Source organism: Scedosporium apiospermum, assembly GCF_000732125.1.
Source record: "Scedosporium apiospermum strain IHEM 14462 chromosome Unknown SEQ_SAPIO_0132, whole genome shotgun sequence".
Classification (NCBI taxonomy): domain Eukaryota; kingdom Fungi; phylum Ascomycota; class Sordariomycetes; order Microascales; family Microascaceae; genus Scedosporium; species Scedosporium apiospermum.
In genome coordinates, this window is record NW_015971833.1 from 585,844 (window position 1) to 603,178 (window position 17,335).

The 17,335-nt window shown below is 55.1% G+C and overlaps 3 protein-coding genes across 3 annotated transcripts; 2 read left to right on the plus strand and 1 right to left on the minus strand.

Annotated features, from left to right (window-relative positions):
* Window positions 1-247: 247 nt before the first annotated feature.
* On the plus strand, window positions 248-5,729 carry SAPIO_CDS8909 (Uncharacterized protein; the record flags this gene model as incomplete). Its single annotated transcript, XM_016790436.1, has 2 exons — window positions 248-4,013; window positions 4,081-5,729. 2 exons carry the CDS (start codon window positions 248-250, stop codon window positions 5,727-5,729), a joined length of 5,415 nt encoding a protein of 1,804 aa, XP_016639739.1.
* Window positions 5,730-6,427: 698 nt separating this feature from the next.
* Window positions 6,428-8,753, minus strand: SAPIO_CDS8910 (uncharacterized protein; the record flags this gene model as incomplete). The annotated part of the gene is made up of 2 exons (XM_016790437.1): window positions 6,428-6,701; window positions 6,790-8,753. 2 exons carry the CDS (start codon window positions 8,751-8,753, stop codon window positions 6,428-6,430), a joined length of 2,238 nt encoding a protein of 745 aa, XP_016639740.1.
* Window positions 8,754-11,603: 2,850 nt separating this feature from the next.
* On the plus strand, window positions 11,604-15,591 carry SAPIO_CDS8911 (uncharacterized protein; the record flags this gene model as incomplete). Its single annotated transcript, XM_016790438.1, has 5 exons — window positions 11,604-11,671; window positions 12,030-12,357; window positions 12,467-13,098; window positions 13,381-13,436; window positions 13,652-15,591. The coding sequence occupies 5 exons, from the start codon at window positions 11,604-11,606 to the stop codon at window positions 15,589-15,591; spliced, it is 3,024 nt and encodes a 1,007-aa protein (XP_016639741.1).
* Between the last annotated feature and the right edge of the window lie 1,744 nt (window positions 15,592-17,335).

The following is a 17,335-nucleotide window of genomic DNA, read 5'->3' on the forward strand; positions in this document are numbered from 1 at the left end:
AAAAAAGAGAGAGAGACGGAGCTAGGAAAGCTTAATACGCCAAAAGTATCGCGGCAAAACGACAGAAAGGAGGAGAGAAACTCCTTGAACCGGCGTTTCATCGACCTTCCGTTTGGTCATCTCAACCCACCCCTGGCTGGGTCCACGTCCAAACACTCACGCCCCCCGATCCCCTCCTCCCTTCCTCCGCCTCCGTTTGTGTCCCACGCCGTCGTCTCTGGCTGGATCCTTTTCGTTACCGCCCACCATGGCTTCGGCCGACAAGTCTAGGCAGTCCTCGAGCGGACGGTCCTTCTTTTCCCGAAACAAGAACAAACACGAGAAGCACTACCCCACGAGCGACGACGGCCGCCACCTCTCCAGCTTCGAATACCACGACTCCAGCGCGAGCACGCGGGCCTCGTCCCATCACCATCGCAACTCGTCCGTCGTCTCCATCGACCGCGCCGACACTCCCGACTCCGGCCTGAATATGATGGCTGGAGTCATCACTAGCATACCATACGACGGCATCCGCAACGATAACAGATCCCCCGTCCACGCAGACTACCACCACCACGCGAGCCCCGACTCCCACGCCCAAGCCCATGCTCGGCGTGAGCCCATGCCACACCACCTGAATAAGGGCTTCGGAGATTTTCATCAATACCCTGCCTTCGATCCTTCCACGATGCCCAACGTGTCCACCTCCCCCCACCACCCGGTGGCGCGACTACCTCACCATCCCGCCGTAAACCTGGCCATGGCCTCTTCCTCGCACCAGCAGCAGCCTTCTCCACAACAGCAGTCTCAGGGACACCTACAACAACAACAGCAGCAGCAATGGGCCGGCCCCGGATCCGGAAGGACGAGCCTAGGGAGCAGTACGATAAACACCAGATATGATTCCTACATAACATCCACCGGAAGGAGCTCCGGCGATAATGCTAGCATATTTTCAGGTAATGGTGGAGCCGCCGCCTCCTACGATATAGGGTCTGCTCGCTCATCTAGATTAGCTCCTCTACCTAGTGCTTCCTCCCAGAGTTCTTACTCCTCCTATCTCTCCAACCGGGACTCGAACCGCCTGACTAAACCGCCCACCACCTCCCACCATGAGGGTTTCCACTTCCCCCGGCCCGACGATGACCGCGTGATAGAACAGATGTTCGTTCAACTGATGCAGAAGCGAGGATGGACCAACCTGCCCGAGCAGGCCCGGCGACAGATGAGCGCCTATCCGGCTGACAAGAAGTGGACTCTCTTACACCAGGACCGTCTCACCGAGTGGCAGGGCGAACAAAAGCGACGGACGACAGCTCGTCCGGGGCAGTACGCCAACGTCGACATCACCACCTACTCCGAGGAAGAGGGCGCGCCGGAATGGTACGTACGCAAGATCATGGAGGATAAGCTCGATTCAAAAGGCTTCGGTAGTCTCGAGGTCAACCTCAGAACCCAACAGATTGGTTGGGTGAAGCGCTTCATCGAGTGTCAGGGTCAGGTCGCCCTGACCACTCTGCTCCTCAAGATCAATAGGAAGACTGCGACGGGTCCGGCTGTTCCCGAGGCCGCCAGGGGCGACAAGTCCCTGGACCGCGAGTATGACATTATCAAGTGTCTCAAGGCCGTGATGAACAACAAATTCGGCGCCGACGACGCCCTTCAGCATCAGCAGGTCCTAATAGCGCTAGCGACTGCGTTGACGTCTTCGAGGATTACCACCCGTAAACTGGTCAGCGAAGTGCTCACCTTCTTGTGCGACTGGGGCCAAGGCGAGGGTCACCTCAAGGTGATTCAAGCTCTCGACCAAGTCAAGACGCAGCAAGGCGAGAATGGCCGGTTCGACGCCTGGATGCGCCTCGTCGAGGTCGCCGTTGACGGCCGCGGAAAGATGGGCAGTCTTGTCGGCGCAAGCCAAGAAGTGCGCAGCGGCGGTGTCGGCATGGAGAACCTGTTGATGGAATACGCCGTCGCGACGCTCATCTTGGTCAACATGATGATTGACAAGCCGGTGAAGGACCTCCAGCTGAGGGTGCACATCCGCGCCCAGTTCACGGCATGCGGCATCAAGCGCATCATGAACAAGATGGAGGGGTTCCAGTACGAGTTCATCGACAACCAGATTGACAAGTTCCGCACCAATGAGGCCATCGACTACGAGGATATGCTGGAGCGAGAGAACAACTCGATCAAGGACAACATCGAGGGCGAAATCAAGGACCTCAATGACCCCGTCCAGATCGTCGACGCTATCCAGCAGCGTCTCAACGGATCCCAATCGCAGGACTACTTCGTGTCGGCGCTGCAGCACCTCTTGCTCATCCCTAATAGCGACAATGAGGAGAGGCTGCGCATGTTCCAGCTCGTCGACTCCATGCTCAGCTACGTGGCCATGGACAGGAGGCTTCCTGACATGGACCTCAAGCGTAGCCTCAACTTCACCGTGCAGAGCCTGTTGGACAAGTTGCATACCGATTCCGAGGCGCGGCAGGCCTTGGACGAGGCCCTCGAGGCTCGTCAGATCGCCGACGCCGCTCTCGCGGAGAGGGATGAGATGAAGGCCAAGTTGGAGCTCGGAGCCGATGGACTCGTTGCTAAGCTGCAGAGGCAGCTAGAGGAGCAGTCCCGCTTCATCGAAGCCCAGAGGCGGCAGGCCGAAGGGCTCAAGGCCGAGCTCGAGAACATTCAGACCGTGCGGGCGAAGGAAGCACAGCGGTATGAGTTGGAAACCCGAGAGCTGTACCTCATGCTTCGAGACGCCCAGGATATCGCCGCCTCCAACGCAGTCAAGAGCTCCTCCGGTGGCAGCGCCGGCGGTAGCAAGCTCGGCGACGACGACCCCGTCCGTATGCAGGGTATCCTCGACCGTGAGAGGCTGCTCGAGCGTCTGCAGATGCAGATCGAGAGGCAAAAGACGCAGTACAAACTCGAAGGTAGGGTGTGGGGTGAGGCCGTCGGCCCGTCCGATAGACTCCGGGCTCTGCGCGAGGAAATGGACGGCTACGGTGGCGGTAGTAGCGACGATGACGACGCCGGGGTTGACCTTTCGAAGCCGGCGCTCAGCCCTGGTATGCTCGGCAGCGTGAGGAGGCAGACCAACAGAGTCACCCGCAAGCCCTTGCCGGGTATCCCCCTTGGCGAAGATACGATTATGGAAGGCGACGGTGAGGATGAGGATGGTGATGTGGTTTACGAGAAGCCAAGGATGGTCGAGATCCGTAGGCCCGTCGTCGATCCTAAGCAGCAGGCCGGACTTCTCAACGAGATTACGGGCAAGGTCAAGAGATATGAGGGCAGCGATTCGGAAGATGGCGACGGTGTTACCACGGGCCCGTCTCACCCGAGCCTCGAGTCCCAGTCGCCTCTTACTCCTGCTGACAGCGAGCCTCCGAAGATCAAGGTTACCGCTGCCGGTTCAACTCCTCCTCCCGCGTCTGTACTCCCTGGTCAAGTCGGTGCGCCACCGCCGCCACCGCCTCCTCCACTTCCACCACCGGGACTCATCTCTTCCGGCGGTGCTCCTCCTCCACCACCACCTCTCCCGCCTCCGGGTCTCATCTCTTCTGGTGGTGCCCCGCCACCACCTCCCCCTCCACCACCACCACCAGGCCTTATTTCTTCCGGAGGCGGTCCCCCTCCACCACCGCCCCCACCACCTCCACCACCGATGTTTGGCGCACCTCCTCCGCCTCCTCCTCCTCTCCCTGGCGCCATCTCGGGACACTTCCTCTCCCAGCAAGCCGCGTACGCCCCCACCACGCAAAGCATTGGCTTGCCTGTCATGCGGCCTAAGAAGAAGCTTAAGGCTCTTCACTGGGACAAGGTCGATTCTCACATGACGACGCATTGGGCCGCGCACGCGCCCTCCGCTGAGGAGAGGGAGGAGAAGTACCAGGAGCTCAGCAAGAAGGGTATCCTGGACGAGGTTGAGAAGTTGTTCATGGCCAAGGAGATTAAGAAGCTGGGAGGCAAGTCTAGGCAGAAGGATGATAAGAAGCAGATTATCTCGTCGGATTTGCGCAAGGCATACGGTAAGCTAACTCCTCTACCCAATCAACACACGTACAGAGGATAAAACTAACATTAATGCTTCTCTAGAAATCGCTTTTGCTAAGTTCTCTCACTACTCGGTCGAGAAGATTGTGCAAAAGATCATCCACTGCGACGACGAGTTCCTCGACAACAGTGGTATTATGGACTTCCTACAAAAGGGTGACCTCGCCAACATTCCAGAGAATACCGCCAAGTCGATGGCGCCGTACAGCAAGGACTGGACTGGACCAGACGCCAAGACGGAAGATAATCGCGAGCAGGACCCCGCAGAACTCACACGCGAGGACCAGATCTACCTGTACACGGCGTTCGAGCTCCATCACTATTGGAAGAGCAGGATGCGAGCGCTCGCGCTTACGAGGTCATACGAATCAGAGTACGATGAGATCAACGCCAAGGTCCGGCAAGTCATGGAGGTGTCGGAGTCCCTGCGTGACTCGGTGGCACTCATGAACGTTTTGGGGCTCATCCTCGATATTGGTAACTATATGAATGACGCCAACAAGCAGGCGCGGGGCTTCAAGCTCAGCTCGCTCGCGCGACTGGGCATGGTCAAGGACGACAAGAACGAGACGACGTTAGCGGACCTAGTCGAGCGCATCGTGCGGAACCAGTACCCCGAGTGGGAAGGCTTCAGCAACGACATCGCCTCCGTCATCACGACGCAGAAGATCAACGTCGACCAGCTGCAGGCCGACGCGCGGCGCTACATCGACAACATCAAGAACGTGCAGATGTCTCTCGACTCGGGCAATCTCAGCGACCCGAAGAAATTCCACCCTCAGGACCGCGTCGGCCAGGTGGCGCAGCGGTGCATGAAGGACGCGCGGCGCAAGGCGGAGCAGATGCAGCTGTACCTCGAGGAGATGAGCAAGACGTACGATGACATCATGATCTTCTACGGCGAGGACCCCAGGGACGAGAACGCGCGGCGGGACTTCTTCGCGAAGTTGGCGGGCTTCGTCACGGAGTGGAAGAAGTCGCGCGAGAAGAACGTGGCGCTCGAGGAGACGAGGCGGCGGAACGAGGCGTCGATGAAGAGGAAGCAGCAGCTCAAGTCGCCTCTCTTGGCCGATCACAGCAATGGAAGCGGCGCGCCACCGAGTCCTTCGAATACGGGCGCTATGGATTCGTTGCTGGAGAAGTTGCGTGCTGCAGCGCCGGCTACGAGGGATGATCGCGATAGGAGGCGGAGGGCGAGGTTGAAGGATAGGCATAGGGATAGGATCGCTTCGGGGCAGAAGGTGCCGGATCTCAATGAGATTCCTTCGGTCGAGGCCACGCTGAGACAGCAGGAGCAGCAGCAACAGGGCAGCAACGGAGGTGTCACTAACGGTACCACCAATGCTTCCTCCATTGCAGCTGGTGACACCCGGAATAGTGCCGCGGGCAGCGACGGCAACCTACTTAGCCCAACCCTCTCATCACCCCGCGAAGGCGGCGAAGACGACGTCGCGGCCCGCGCAGCCCTCTTACTCCAGGGCATGCGGGGCGGAGGAGACGGAGGACCCGGCGAGGACCTGGATCCCGAGAAGAGGGAGGCGCTGAGGAGACAGCGGACGGAGGAGGAGCGAAGGGCGAGGAGACGGAGGAGGGAGACGGCTCGTTCGGCGAGGAGTGAGGAGGGCGCAGGCGAGGAGACACCACCTCTGCCGCCGCCTCCGACCGTTACTCTTAGTGTTGGCGAGGAGTAGTTGTTGATTTTTGTACATGCCTTTTTTTTTTTTTTTTTTGACCTTGTTCATTTTGCTTCTTGAGAGGGGGTGGAAGAAGAGGGTTGGTTGTGTGGGTCTGGATGATATCTAGAGTTTTTGATTGCTTCTCTTTTTTGGATCGTGGGAGTTTGGAAGGTCATTTTGGGGTGTGCGTTTTAAGGGGTTGGTTTCTGATAAGTATAATAATCAGTGTTGATTTGAATGTTTCCTTCCGCGATGCCTTGTTTGTGGATTCTCGTATGCTTTGGCTCATCAGGTTGGAGTGGAAAGAGTTTGATACCTCAACGAGGGCAAGGTCCTACATCACATCACATTCAGCCATTTACAAAAGTCGAGATATTTCGACTAAAACGACGCATAGAGCAGTCATAAATGTCATTAATTTCTATCATAATCATCCAACAAAGGAAAAAAAAAAAAAACACAAAAGAACTCCTCCCATATAGCCCCCCTTTCCTTCTTCCGGCCCTTCCCACGAATAGTTCCAAAAAGAGTAGCATTACATGAATGGGGAGGGGGGAAGCGTTAGGATATCGATCATTCAAGAACATTATAAGGTTTTCGTAAACCTCCCCTGCTTCGCTTCGAGAGGAAAGATTAAGGTTTCCCTCCTTTTTACTCCCCCATGATAGGCCGCCAACTCCCATGGATGAAATTAAATTATATACCTCGTTCTCTCAGACGAGGATATTTTCCTTATCCTCCTTTTGCTCCTTCGCAATCGGAGGGTTTTCAAGCGCCGCCGCGGCATGGGCGTTAGTCTTGTTCGTCCTGCCTTCGGCGGCGGCTTCGCCGAGGCTCTGCTCCCACTGCGTCATGAAATCGGTGGCTGTGCGCTTAATATTACTGGGCGAAAGCCGGTTGACGACCTGGGCCGTGAGTTCCTCGAGGCGTTGAGGGGAGATGGAAACGGGGGAGACGAGCCCGAGGGCCGAGGTCGTCTTCTTAGTCCTATCGTTTGCTCCTAGTTAGTTTGACTAGAGACCGAAAGGCACACACGCATAACCCCCACGAGGGAGAGGGGAGAGAGAAACCTTACAGAGGCGATTCAGTTTCCTGAGCCTTGTTGGCCGAGGTAGACTGCACGTTCGCGTTCTCCTCCTCATTCATAGTCGACCCGCTCCACCGCGTCGACTTCCCCGTCGAGGCGGGCGAATCGAAGTTCAGCCAGGCCTCGCCGTCGATGCCCTCGAACGACAGGGGCGTCCACGAAAAGTGCTTATTCCTCGAGCGGGCGTTCCGGTCCCGAGCGGCGGCGAGAGGGCGGGATGACGTCTTGGGCTTAGAAGGCGTCTCAACGGTCTCTGTGTCGTCTGTGTTATTCTTGGCGGGGAAGTCGAAGGCGGAGGCGAGCTTGGGACGCGTGTTTGCATGTGAGGGGCGGATGGTATCTTGATCATCGGCGTAGCCTCTGTTATTGTTATTGTTGGTGTTGGAGGAGGCGTTGTTGCGGCCCGAGAGGTCGACGGCGGTGGTCCGGGTACTAGTGGCGCTGGTGGCGCCCGTGACGGGCTCGTCGCCGACGGTGATTTGGCGGATGTCCTCGTAGAACGTCTTGAAACCGAGCTTAAAGTCTTCGACGATTTGGGACATGGCGTTGCCATTGTTGTGGTTATGGTTGTAGTGGTGGTGGTGGTGGGCGTTGACCGCTGCAGAGTGGTGGGACTGCGGTTGCCACGAGGCCCTTTTGTTCATGACAGATTGTCTGCGCACGATGGGCTGTTGCTCGACATCAGGCGACTTGCATACATCGACCTCATCGTCGAGCACCGAAAAGGACTCAGACGAGGTCGGCTTCGTGGGCGATAGCAAGGACAGCGTCCTCGCGTGACGGCCCTGGAACACGCGTTTCCGCTCATCCTTGGGCGTGTTGCCCTGCTGCTGGGTTTGTAAGAGCAGCTTCCTCCTGTCGAGCTCTATGCTCCGCTTCACGGCCAGATCGTCATCGTAGGGCGTACCGGACCACGATTCTGGCTGCGGCACGACAGGTTTCGCTGGCTCGGGGGCACGGTTAGCGGTGGACTTTTTGTAGGCCTCGTGCATGGTCCACTGGCGCTTGAGACGCTTCAATTCGTCCTCCGCCGTTTTTAATTCCTCGCGGAGCTCCATGACGCGGCGCTCCTGGCCGGCTATCGCAATGATAAACTCGTTGGCATCAGAAGGTGTCGGAAGAGCAGATTGAGTCTGGCGTGCCGGCGTCCCCGGGACCGAAGGAGCGAAAACTGACGAGGCAGCAGAGCTCGGCAAGGGTCGCGAAGGGTCTGATGTGGGCGGGGCAATGGGAAGAGTGATTGACAGCCGATTGGTGTTTCGCGAGGCGGACGACGTCGATCGCGACGATCGTGTCCATTCGTCGTCGGCTGCTGATGACGGTGGACCCATTGAATCACCGGCACGCTGAGAAGAAAAGGACGACGCAGTTCCTGGCCGAGGGAATTCAGGAGACGTGTGAATATTGCTATTGTTCCTCCTGTGGTCGAGGTGGTGGTGCGGGTGGCGGTGGTTTCTGCTACTGCTCGTCGGGCTAGGGGAAGCGAAGCCCGTCGCTTCTTTCGGATCGGCCATCCCCTCGGAGAAGGAACCCGCGTTGTCCTGCAACGAGGAAGAGTCCAAGGGGTGGTGACGGTCGGCAACGACGGACGAGCGGCGACGCACGCGATCTCGCTCGGGACGTGCCGTTCTCATGTTCCTCTCAGGAGTTCTTGGAGGAGAGAGGCTGACGGGGGTGAGGATCCCTTCGAGGTAGTCCTCGTGCCTTTCCGGGAGGCGCTGGAGAGAGAGAGAGCGGCAGCAGGCAGCAAATGGGCGAGGTGGTCTCCGGCGTCGGATGGTGGAGGGCGAAAGAGTGGACGGAGAGGGCCTGGCCCGCCTGTTCCGGAATCTCCAGGGGTTCGTAAACGAGTGGTTCGTCCTTTTGTTGGCGACGATGGGCCGGTATGATTTCAAAATCTTCCTGTGGTCATGGAGCAGAGCTACGAGGCAGGCGCGAGACAGAATCGTCATGAAGAGAGGAGGTGAGGAGGGAGAGAGAAGAAGAAAAAAGAGACTAAAAATAACAAGCCCAGAAAAGAGAGGACTTGTTGGGAAATAGTGAATGAAGCGAGCGGAGAAGTTTTATTGGACTCGGCAACTCCAGGCTCGCATCATTACCTCTCTCCCTGACGATGTGTTGACTCGATTCAACCAATCTTGGGGGAGGAGGATAATTCAAGGGAACAATAAGAATTGTTGGACAAGTTTCCAAGGGGGAGGAGAGGGAGAAAACAGTATTATTCGGAATAGCGCGTAAGGAGGCACACGCACACAGCGACACAGCGACAGCGACACGCACACCTTGAAATTGACGAGAGATTGCAGGCTTTGGCTGGGGAAGGCGTCGTGTTGCTGTTCCTGCAGTGTTTGGGTCGCAGCAGGGGGTACCTAGATGGTACAACGGGTCCCTTGTCGCGGTGGTTGCTGTAGTGGTGTCGTAGTGGTGTCGTAGTGGGATTGGAAGTGGTGTCGCGGGTCCCTGCAGCGTGGGTCGAGGTATCTCCGAAGTGTCTCGTGTTATGATTGCTCGTGCCTGGTATCACTGGGCAATCAATAATATGATGAAGTACCTGGACAAGTACTTCGTACCCCGTTAACACTTAACACTCCAAATCTCGCCCTGCGTGTGGATCGGACAAGGGCCTGGATGATGTCTGGCGATACTGGCCACCCTCTTCGAGTCTCCCGTACCGTGTTTCGTACCTCTGCAGCCGAGAAGCAGGAAAAGGGGTGGATGGAACGCAGGAAAGTTTGTTTTCTGTTCGCGTTCGAGAACCCAAGCTTTCGGGATAAAACTCCGTGGAAGTAGTGTACGAAGTAGTGGTAATAGCAGCCAGTAATAATAGCAGAGTAGTAATGCTCAACCGCGGTCTAGCGAAGCCAATTGATCAATGCGTGCTCTCTCTATTCCGTATGCGGCTGCGGGGAGGATCGTATGCAGGTGCCCTTCGTCGACTCGACAGCTCGAGCTCGTGCTCGTGCTTTTCCCTAGGCTCGAACTTGTGAATTTGGGCTTCGAAGTTGGAGCTTGAGCTTGGCGAAAGCTGACGCCCAACGTCGCGAATGACTAGTAGATCGTGCGATGAGGAAGCTCGAAATGTTACAACGAACTGAACGTCGAATCAATGTCGCTTGGTCCCGTCCGACGAAATCGCTTGAAGTCTTTCCTTGACGCTGTTTGCCGATCACAAAGAGAATTCGAGTTCCTGGTGTATACTCGGTTAAGATACAACTTGGGGAGACTTCCGGGTTTGATCTGATTGACTGCCAATCCAATTGCAAGAAAGAGTTGCCGTTTCGTCGGTACAAGGAAGATAGACTGAGGAATACACACAAGTTTGAGAATGATACTGCAACTCAAGAGCAAGCGAACCAAGCATTGAAACCAGGCAAAGGCCCAGGAACCAGGGGGACCAGATGACTCTTTAAGACTCTTGGTTGCATGGCCGCATGGCAGCATGGCAGCATGGCACGACACGTTGAGAATTAATAAAAACCCGTTCCGAGCCTTCCACGAAAACTACCGGATCCATTGATCAATGCTAATAAGGTTGATAGCAGATGCCCCAGAAGCTAAACCCACCCGTCACAAGATCATGAGGGCGTCTTGTCTCTGTTCAGCGAGTGGGCTGACTCGCTCGGGAAAAGAGTGGGCGATCGTACTTCGCAGGTTCGGTTTGTTCCAGTCTGGTCTCTTTTTGTTTACTTCGAGGGTACTGCCACGCCCTGCAACCGCACACTTGCTCAGTTGCTCGGCAGCCGTAACGCAAGTCAAGTGCTCTGCATTCAATATCCTGCATGGCACACAGTAGTGCAGTAGTGGAGACCAAGTCTGCCCGGAGCAGTTTAGTCGACTGGCTTTCTCGGAGACTCTCCAGCTGGCGTGGATCAAGATCGTGGCAGTATGGAGACAGTGTCGTCAGTTGATCGCTCAACAACTCGGCACTACAGAGTGCACTACTGCAGTTATACTCGGCACTAGGAACCATGGCGTGTCTTGAGGTTAGGGAACAGAGTATTGTACCTTCGGAGAGCGGGTTCAGAATGCCAACCATCATTCTGTACCTGCAGCGTTAGTGCCGTCCTTCCAAGTTCCAGGCCAGGGACTGCCCCAGCAACGCCCCCCTAACCATCTCCGCATGCATGAGAATCGAATCAAAGTAGAATACGACGGCAGACAGGGTCCTTGGCTCGTACGAATAGGAGTCCCCCCCAAAAATATAAAACGAAACAAAAGAAAAAGAAAAAGAACGCACAAAATTAGGATGCTCTCGTGCAGTGGTTTGGTGGCAACCTAGGTCCACAATAGCCCCAGAGAAATCTGCAGTGTGGTGGATCGGGATCAGGTCAATGAGTTCGAGGGAAGATCACCTTAGCCAGGGGACCGACCCAGAAACGAGAAACGGGGAAGCCGGTTCGACCCAGACATGGGATGGGTGAAAACGTGCAATCTCCGCCATATGGTCAGCCAATGGTAGGGGCAATAGAGTTCCTATCCGTCCCTCCATTAGCCAATGCACGGGAATTTGATATTAATGCTTGAACGGCAGTAATACTGCAAGTGGTGCCAAATGCAGCCTAGAGCCTATGAAAGAGGAGACCTGATGGGATGAACCTGTCTTCGGAAGGATGCCCAACATTTGAGGACGGGAAGTAATCTGCGAAGTACGAAATGCTGCTCTTTCCTGCTCCTGTTCGGATTTGTACCGGGCACCTTTATGTATAACCACGTGACACGCGTCAGTCTCGTGTCAACCCTTGCGCCAGAACCCATGTCGAGTCGCGATGGGGACGTGCATCTTTTCCGTCACCAGGCAAAACATGCCGGACCCGTCGAATAGCGCCATTTCTGACAACATCTTAGCGCCCATTTTAGCACCCCAGGCCTCGTGAGCTCGGCGCCGTGCCCATCGTGGATCACAGTTCCCGCTTTGCTCCAAGGCTCCAGCCACGTTTTTTTTTTTTTTTTTCTCTCTTTTTTTTTTTCTCTCTTTTTTTTTCTCTCTTTTTTTTTTCCTCTCTTTTTTTTTGCAGGGCTGAAATTCCAAGACTTGGAATTGACTCCATTGTTGCTGCCTTTGTGCATCCCCGCCCTCGATCAACGCTGTGCTCTGTACTTAATGTCTCTTTGGTCGTCATCTCGTTGAACTGGCAATGTCATGATTCCCCTCTTGTGATTTTGCGCTGCCTCGGCCACTGGGCACCTGCACGCCATTATTTTATGCTCGAGATGACTCTCTTATTCAGTGACATCTGCAAGCTCTTAGACACCCTCTACGACCAATGCATCGCCGGAAAACCAGACCAGAACCGCAACACCATCCAGCGCTGGTTCGCTTATCATCGTGACCTCATCAACTCCCTCGATACCTCCGCCGGCGCCGCCCTCCTCTCGACTCTGCTCCCCGCCAGACGCACCGATCGCGTGTACTATATCCAGGAGACGCGCCTCGAGAAGATCTTTGCGCGGTCCCAGCGCCTAGGGGCAAGTCGTGTGCGGGAACTCTGTAGATATAAAGTGCCGGGGAGTGGTGTAGATCTTGCCGACTGTATATACACTAGTTTGAAGGCAACGGTACGTGGAGCCGAGCTTTCCCCTTCCACCGGACGGAGGGAGAACAAGAAGAAGCTTCTTCCCCCGAGGCAAAGTCGAGGAACGCATGGCTGAAAGGCGAGTCCGATAGCCAAATCCTACGCGCCGCCCGGTGAGCCTTCTCGAGGTCGACAACCTGCTACATGCCGTAGCGTCAAGGATTAGCTCCAGCTGCCTAAAAGTACGCAGAACGGCAACGCAAACGGCTTCTACGCTTACCGAGTCCGATCGCAATGAGCTCGAGGCAATCTATATGCTATTGTCGCCGCTGGAAGCCAAGTGGTTTACGCGTCTCGTCCTAAAAGACTACCGCCCCGTTGAAATCGACGAAGCTTTGATTTTCCAAAGTTACCATTCTCTATTACCTCGCATCCTCAAGGTACTGGACAACTTCCCAGCCGCCGTGAATGTCTTGCAGAATATTTTGAAAGCAGAGCGCGCCGAATATGGCGACGGCGGTCGTGGGTCTCGCCCGTGGAATACGCAGGTCGTCCTCCGCCATCTGAGACCCGTGCTCGGCACCAAGGTTGGAAGACCGTTTTGGCGCAAGGGCCGGAGTATCAAGCATTGTCTGGATATAGGCCATGGCTTCATGAGCGTCGAGAAGAAAGTCGATGGGGAGTACTGCCAGATACACATCGATCTGAGTAAAGGTCGCGACTGTATCCAGATATTTTCCAAGAGTGGGAAGGATAGCACGGATGACAAGGCACGTCTTCATGGGTAAGTTGCGGTTTCTTGTTCACGAGCATATTGTTCACGAGCATATATACACATGTCCATCCCCTGCTATCGCGTCGCCAATGCCTGTCTGCGTCGCTGATTGGTAATCTCCTGGCGCAGCGTTATCCGAGAGTCTTTAGATATTGGCAAACCCAGTTGCAAAATCACCAAGGGCTGCATATTAGAAGGTGAACTAGTGGTATATAGCGACCATGTAAGTCAAAACTCAAGCTGTCAGACTATCCTTAGGAACATGAGAGTTCTCACACTGAACGAACGCAGGAGCGAAGAGTCCTCCCCTTCCACAAAATTCGAAACCACGTCACCAGATCAGGACGGTATATCGGCAATGAGATGGATTCTCCGTAAAGATGCCCAGCCCAGCCCCTCTCTCATCTCAGGAGAACTACCCCTTTGCTGATAAGAGTGTGCAGGCCGAGGAGTTACGAACACCTAATGATTATATATTACGATGTCCTCCTTATAGACGATGACTCCCTCCTAGGGGTGCGGCACTCCGAACGATTTGAGAGACTGAAAAACCTACTTACAGTGCACCCTGGATATGCGGAACTCGTTGAAAGACGGATTCTCGATTTCAACAAGCCCCAAGCAGCGTCCGACTTACGAAACATGTTTTCAAAAGCCATCCAAGCAAGGGAAGAAGGACTGGTCCTAAAACCTGACGAGCCGTTCCTCGACCTAAGTGGCGAGCCCCGGGCCGACTTCACCGGCAGCCCCATCAAATTCAAGAAGGAGTACGTCGGCAACTTCGGAGAGATCGGCGATTTTGCCGTAGTGGGAGCGCGGTACGACGCTCGGAGGGCCAAATCCCTGTTGATCCCCAACCTTGAGTGGACTCACTTTTACCTAGCCTGCATACACAGCAAGGCCAGCCTCAACAGAGCCAACGACAACAATACCCTCCCCGAATATACCGTCGTCGCAGTGGTAGAGCCAGACGCCCCGCACCTCAAAATCGTCAAGTCCCACTGCCTCCCCAACCCAGTGCCCTTCAAAGAAAACCGCTCCCTAAAACTCAACATGCCCGAGGGCATCTGCGGGGGCAAAAATCCCACATTCGTCTTCACGAGACCGCTCATCTTCGACGTCCGGTGCTTCGCGTTTGAGAAACCCGGAAACGTGGGGTTTCTCACACCGCGGTTCCCCGCCGTCACGAAGGTGCATTTCGATCGGGACGTGGAGGATACGATGACTTTTGATGAGTTGCAGGGGGTTGCGGAGAAGGCTATGGCGGAGCGGCCTTGGGAGGATGAGGATAGTCAGGAGTTGTTGGAATGGGTGAGGAAGTTGGAGAACGCGGATCCGAAGGGCGTGGCTGTGGATTGGGTGACGCAGACGACGGCTTCGGAGGCGCCTACGCCATCGCCAGGGCCGAGGAAGCCGGAGAGAGTAGGCTGCGAAGGTGAGAAAATGATGCCGCCAGCACCACCGCCGAGTTCCGAGGGAAGTGGCAGCAGTCAGAAATCAGCAACGAGCTCCGTCATAATAGTAGCAACGACGCCTCCTACGTCGCCGATAGATCCCAGGCCCAGTTCACCCTCGAGATCGCAGGGCGGGGCTGGAGACGGCGGTCGCCATGTAGCGCCTAAGGGGAAGCGGAAGATGCAATCGCCCGACGGATCTTTGGGGGATATCTACGGCAGTTCGCCGCCTGCTAAGCGCCGGGGCAAATCGCCTGTTTCCAAGGCTTCTCCTTTGCGGGAGTCGCAAAGAGAGCCCCTGGGGGAGATCTCCAATTGCAATGGCTCTCAACACACAAATAGTTTTCGGGGATCATTTACGTCCCACAGCCAGGTATCGAGTGAGGACCTATTACAAGAAAACCGGAGGGTACCGCCGGCAACGGAGCCTTCAAGCCCTGCTTCATTTACGACGGCAAGGGCTACAGCTAGCGCCGTTCCTTCATCACCGGCCGTACCTCCGGCTTCTACTCCCGTGACCGAGATTCACAACAAGTGCCCCGAGATTATCGAGATCCCAGACAGTGAGGGCGAAGACGAGGGCAAGGATATCTCAAGGGAAAAGCAAAGGGTACAACGCCTCTGCAAGATCCTAGGCTCAAATTGCTGGTTCTACAACCGCACCGTCCTCCTCTCCCCCCGCGTAGCCCGCCGAAAAGTCATCACAGAACGTCTCCTCCCCCGCCACGGCATCCGCAACTACGTCGCCGACCACGAAGCCTGGCTGCCGGACGACCCGGACAGCCGACCGAAGGACGACGGCGCCACCAGGATTTGCTTCGTGGACATGCAGCATGCGGAGGGGCGAGCGGAGACGATGGAGTTTCTGGGGAAAATTGAAGCGAGACCGTTACGGCTTCGCGGGGGCGGGAGGGAGTATATTGAGGTGTATGATTGGAGAGTTTTGGAGGAGGCGGCGGATATGGAGGAGGAAGGGGCTATTGGGACGGAGGATGATTGGGAGGGGAGGAGGGATCGGTGGCGGCAGTGGAGGGTTGGATTGGTGTGATGGGATGTGATGGGTAGGGACCTCTCTTGGGTATGTGATAGCGGATTGAGATGTTATCGGGAGAGACTATGCCTATATTGGATATCTTATACCCCGACGATAGGCGAGGCGGTGAAGAGGTTGGTCTCTGGAGTAGTTTAGAGAAATAGATCTGGATTAAGCAGGCCACTTTTCCCCTTCACCGAGGTTCTCCGCACATGCACACGGCCTGGTCTGGTCTGGCCTAGCCCGTGACTCCGGATAGCTGCGTGTCAATCCCCCTTCCCAATTTGGAAGTTGTGACGAGTCGCACATGGGATTTGGACCGTTCCAAGTCTGCTCCCACCCGTCACACATGCTATTCCTTGATGAGTCTACCTCGTACAAAGCACGAAGTTTTTCAGTGAGGTACTAAGGCGAAGAGAAGTGATGGGTCATTTATGTATTAGGATTGAAGAGAGGCATTTTCTGCGTGTGGGGTCCCTTTACATCTCTAGGTGATTTGAAGGCAGATGGAATATGCAGGTTTAGGCTAGATTGTTGAATTCGATCGAAGATGTGGTTTGCTAGTCGGAGGAGAAGGTTATATCACATCAAGATTGTGCTTCATGGCCGAGGTGGGGTTGACCGAAAAAGCAATGGCAAGAACGCTGCAAAAAGCCGCATCCCGTTGCGGCACAGGTTTTTGATTCCACACTCACACTGTTGTCAAAATCATATTCGGACATCGTCTATCATCGCAGGACGCTTGACAATTCCAAAGTCCTCGGTCAGAGTATATCTGTACTTACATTTCTTTAGTAATCCTTGTGATGGAGTCTGTACTCCGTACTTGGAGCTTTCCATCTTCCATCAGGTGCCTTTCCCGACAAGCCGCGGACAGAAAGAAAAGAAGGAAAAAGGAAGAAAATAAATATCTCGAGCAGGAGTGATACAATTGGTTCTATGTTTCTCCTCAATATAGTCTACATTATTTCTGTTGGACAAAACTGGCCTTTGAACGACGGCCACGAAGGCGTGCAGGAGGGAATGCCGAATGGGGACGTGGATGGGTTGAGCTGCAGGTTTGCCAGCATTTTGGTGAGAACTAAAAGGCCTCGAACACTGCACGACTGCACAGGCACATCAAATGGAATTGAAGCAAGCAGTTTGGTTCTGTCGAGGAAATGCCAATGCTGAAAGTCGCTTGAAATAAAAGGTGTTCCGACTGGCCACCAAGAGCATGTCGATGGTATCAGTGACAACATCAACAACATCAACATCACGGAGCACTTGAGAGAGATGAGGGATGAGCTGCTGACCCCCACTACAATTGACACTCGACTGAAGAACTAGTTTGATGGAGTTGGATGGAGGCATCAATTGCTCCGGATATTGTTTCGTACAATTGTATGAGTAGACTTTGATTCGATTTGTACCTGTACTTTGTTTGAGACGTCGAGTTCAAGTTCGGCTTGACCAGGCACTGGACTGGCATTTTAGTGGTGGCACACACTCTAATTTACCCCTCGTCCTCGGCTCTCCGTCCCGCCAATTGGCTCTCCAGAGTGTGGTCTGTCAAAGCTCGAGTGCTGCCAGTCAATCTCAGCCTTACACGTCACAACATTTTGAACTCGATACAAACAAACCGCTGGAGGTAGTGTTTACAGAAAGTCAAGTACTACAAAGTATTGTACTGATACTGCAAGTTGCGTCCAGAGACCGAGCATGAGCCCTCTCTAGTGTTTCTTTCTTCATTGGTTTGGAATTCGACTCCTCCTTCCCG